At 38.2% G+C, this 1,774-nt stretch overlaps 1 protein-coding gene across 1 annotated transcript in view; it reads right to left on the bottom strand.

Annotated features, from left to right (window-relative positions):
• LOC101359051 (collagen alpha-4(VI) chain-like) overlaps positions 1–1,774 on the bottom strand; it is a gene marked incomplete at both ends in the record, with an annotated part of 117,232 nt that overhangs the window by 57,489 nt on the left and 57,969 nt on the right. The window contains one exon of the mRNA XM_023739566.1: positions 74–127. Within this exon, the coding sequence (XP_023595334.1) occupies positions 74–127 (54 nt within the window). The remainder of the gene's footprint in view (positions 1–73; positions 128–1,774) is intronic.

Here is a 1,774-nt window from a genome sequence, read left to right on the forward strand (position 1 = left end):
TTTCACCCCAAGACATTTCACCCCCTCTTCCACAATGGCAGGGGGAATACACCCCACAATCAGTTATACCTACTTTAGGGCCAACGTTTCCAGTTTCCCCTTGAGGTCCATCAAAACTAGAACTTCCCTGAAAAGTAAGAGACAAAGGTAAAGTCAGCTTAGATGTCTACACACTTCTGTATGTATTCTCTAGACCTGCTTTGCTCAATATGGAAGTCACTAGCCAGGTGTGGCTACTTAATTAAAATACAATAAAAAATTAAAAATTTAGTTCCTCAGTTGCACTAGCCACATTCCAAGTGCTCAACAGATACATGTGGCTAGTGGCTACCATATTAGACAGCACAGATATAGAACATTCCCATGATCTCAGATAGCTCTATTGGTCAGTGCCACTCTAGAGGCAAATGGCAGTAAATTTTGGTGTTTTAAAATATCAATGTTGCATCCATCTTTCTACACAGATTGTTCCTGTGACATTTGCTTGGGATTCACCACACTAGGACATATTCCACAACAAGCCATGCTTAATATTTGAAAATATTTGCCCTTCCCTTTTTACCTGCATCGTATAGGGTCAAGAATGGCAGATGGAAACAGAAGGTAGAAGAATGTGTCTCTATACACATGGGGTAAACAATATACATGGATGATGATGGGGGAAAGACTATACACAAAGAAACTCTCTAGTACTCTCACCTCTATAGGATCAGAAGTGGGAAAATGAGTGGTGGCCAAAGAAAGAATGAGTCCATCTTTCAGGAGAAATGGAAACCATACTGGATCCCAAGTAGGGATATTTCAGACAATTACTTAGTGAAGTCACATGCTAACTCAAAAAGAATACAGTTGTCGCTCGGTATCCAAAGGGGATTGGTCCCTTATATAAAATGGCGTGGTATTTTCATATAACCTGCGCACATCCTCTTATATACTTTAAATCATCTCTAGATTACTTAGAATACTTAATACAATGTAAATGCTATGTAAACAGTTGTTATACAATACAGTATTATTTAGGGAATAATGTCAAGAAGCGAGGTAAGCAACACTCAACCAACTAGTGCTGGAAAGAGACCTAGGATCTATGAGATGGCGGGACGTTACAGCGGGGGATGCCTACACACTACTTCATTCACGTGGATTTAGCGTAGTGCTCACCACACAGTAAATGCAAGTTTTGCTTTTTGGAACATTTTTTTCCCCTGGAATATTTTCAATCCACAGTTGGCTGAATCCATGGATATAGAACCTGCAGCTATAGAAGGCCGACTGTACTTAAATTGGGAAAGATTTGAAATACAGAAACAAAAACAACTTTATGTGCAAAGCTGTTCATCTAGCTGTTATTTATAATAGATTGAACTCTGAAACAATTTAAATAGCCCACAATATGAGGGAAATGTTAATCAAATTGTGGTAGAAACACTTGTAATAACTTGTTGGAATAATATGCAACAATTAAAAATTATGTTTATGGAATGTTTTCAAAGTAGAAAAAAGTTTGTACTATCATGTTATTCTTTTAAAGTGTGGTATATGGAGCAGTGGTTAAGGGCTATGGCTGCTAACCAAAAGGTCAATAGTTCGAATCCTCCAGTCTCTCCTTGAAAACCCTATGGGGTAGTACTACTCTGTCCTATAGGGTCGCTGTGAGTCGGAAACGACTCCACAGCAACAGGTTTGGTTATTTTGGTTTTTAAATTGTGTGAGAGAATGGTTTATCTCAAACATGGAAAAAGGGAAAATGATGAGTGCTCATTTTTTATATTGT

Source organism: Trichechus manatus, unplaced genomic scaffold (assembly GCF_000243295.1).
Source record: "Trichechus manatus latirostris isolate Lorelei unplaced genomic scaffold, TriManLat1.0 scaffold00136, whole genome shotgun sequence".
Lineage (NCBI taxonomy): Eukaryota > Metazoa > Chordata > Mammalia > Sirenia > Trichechidae > Trichechus > Trichechus manatus.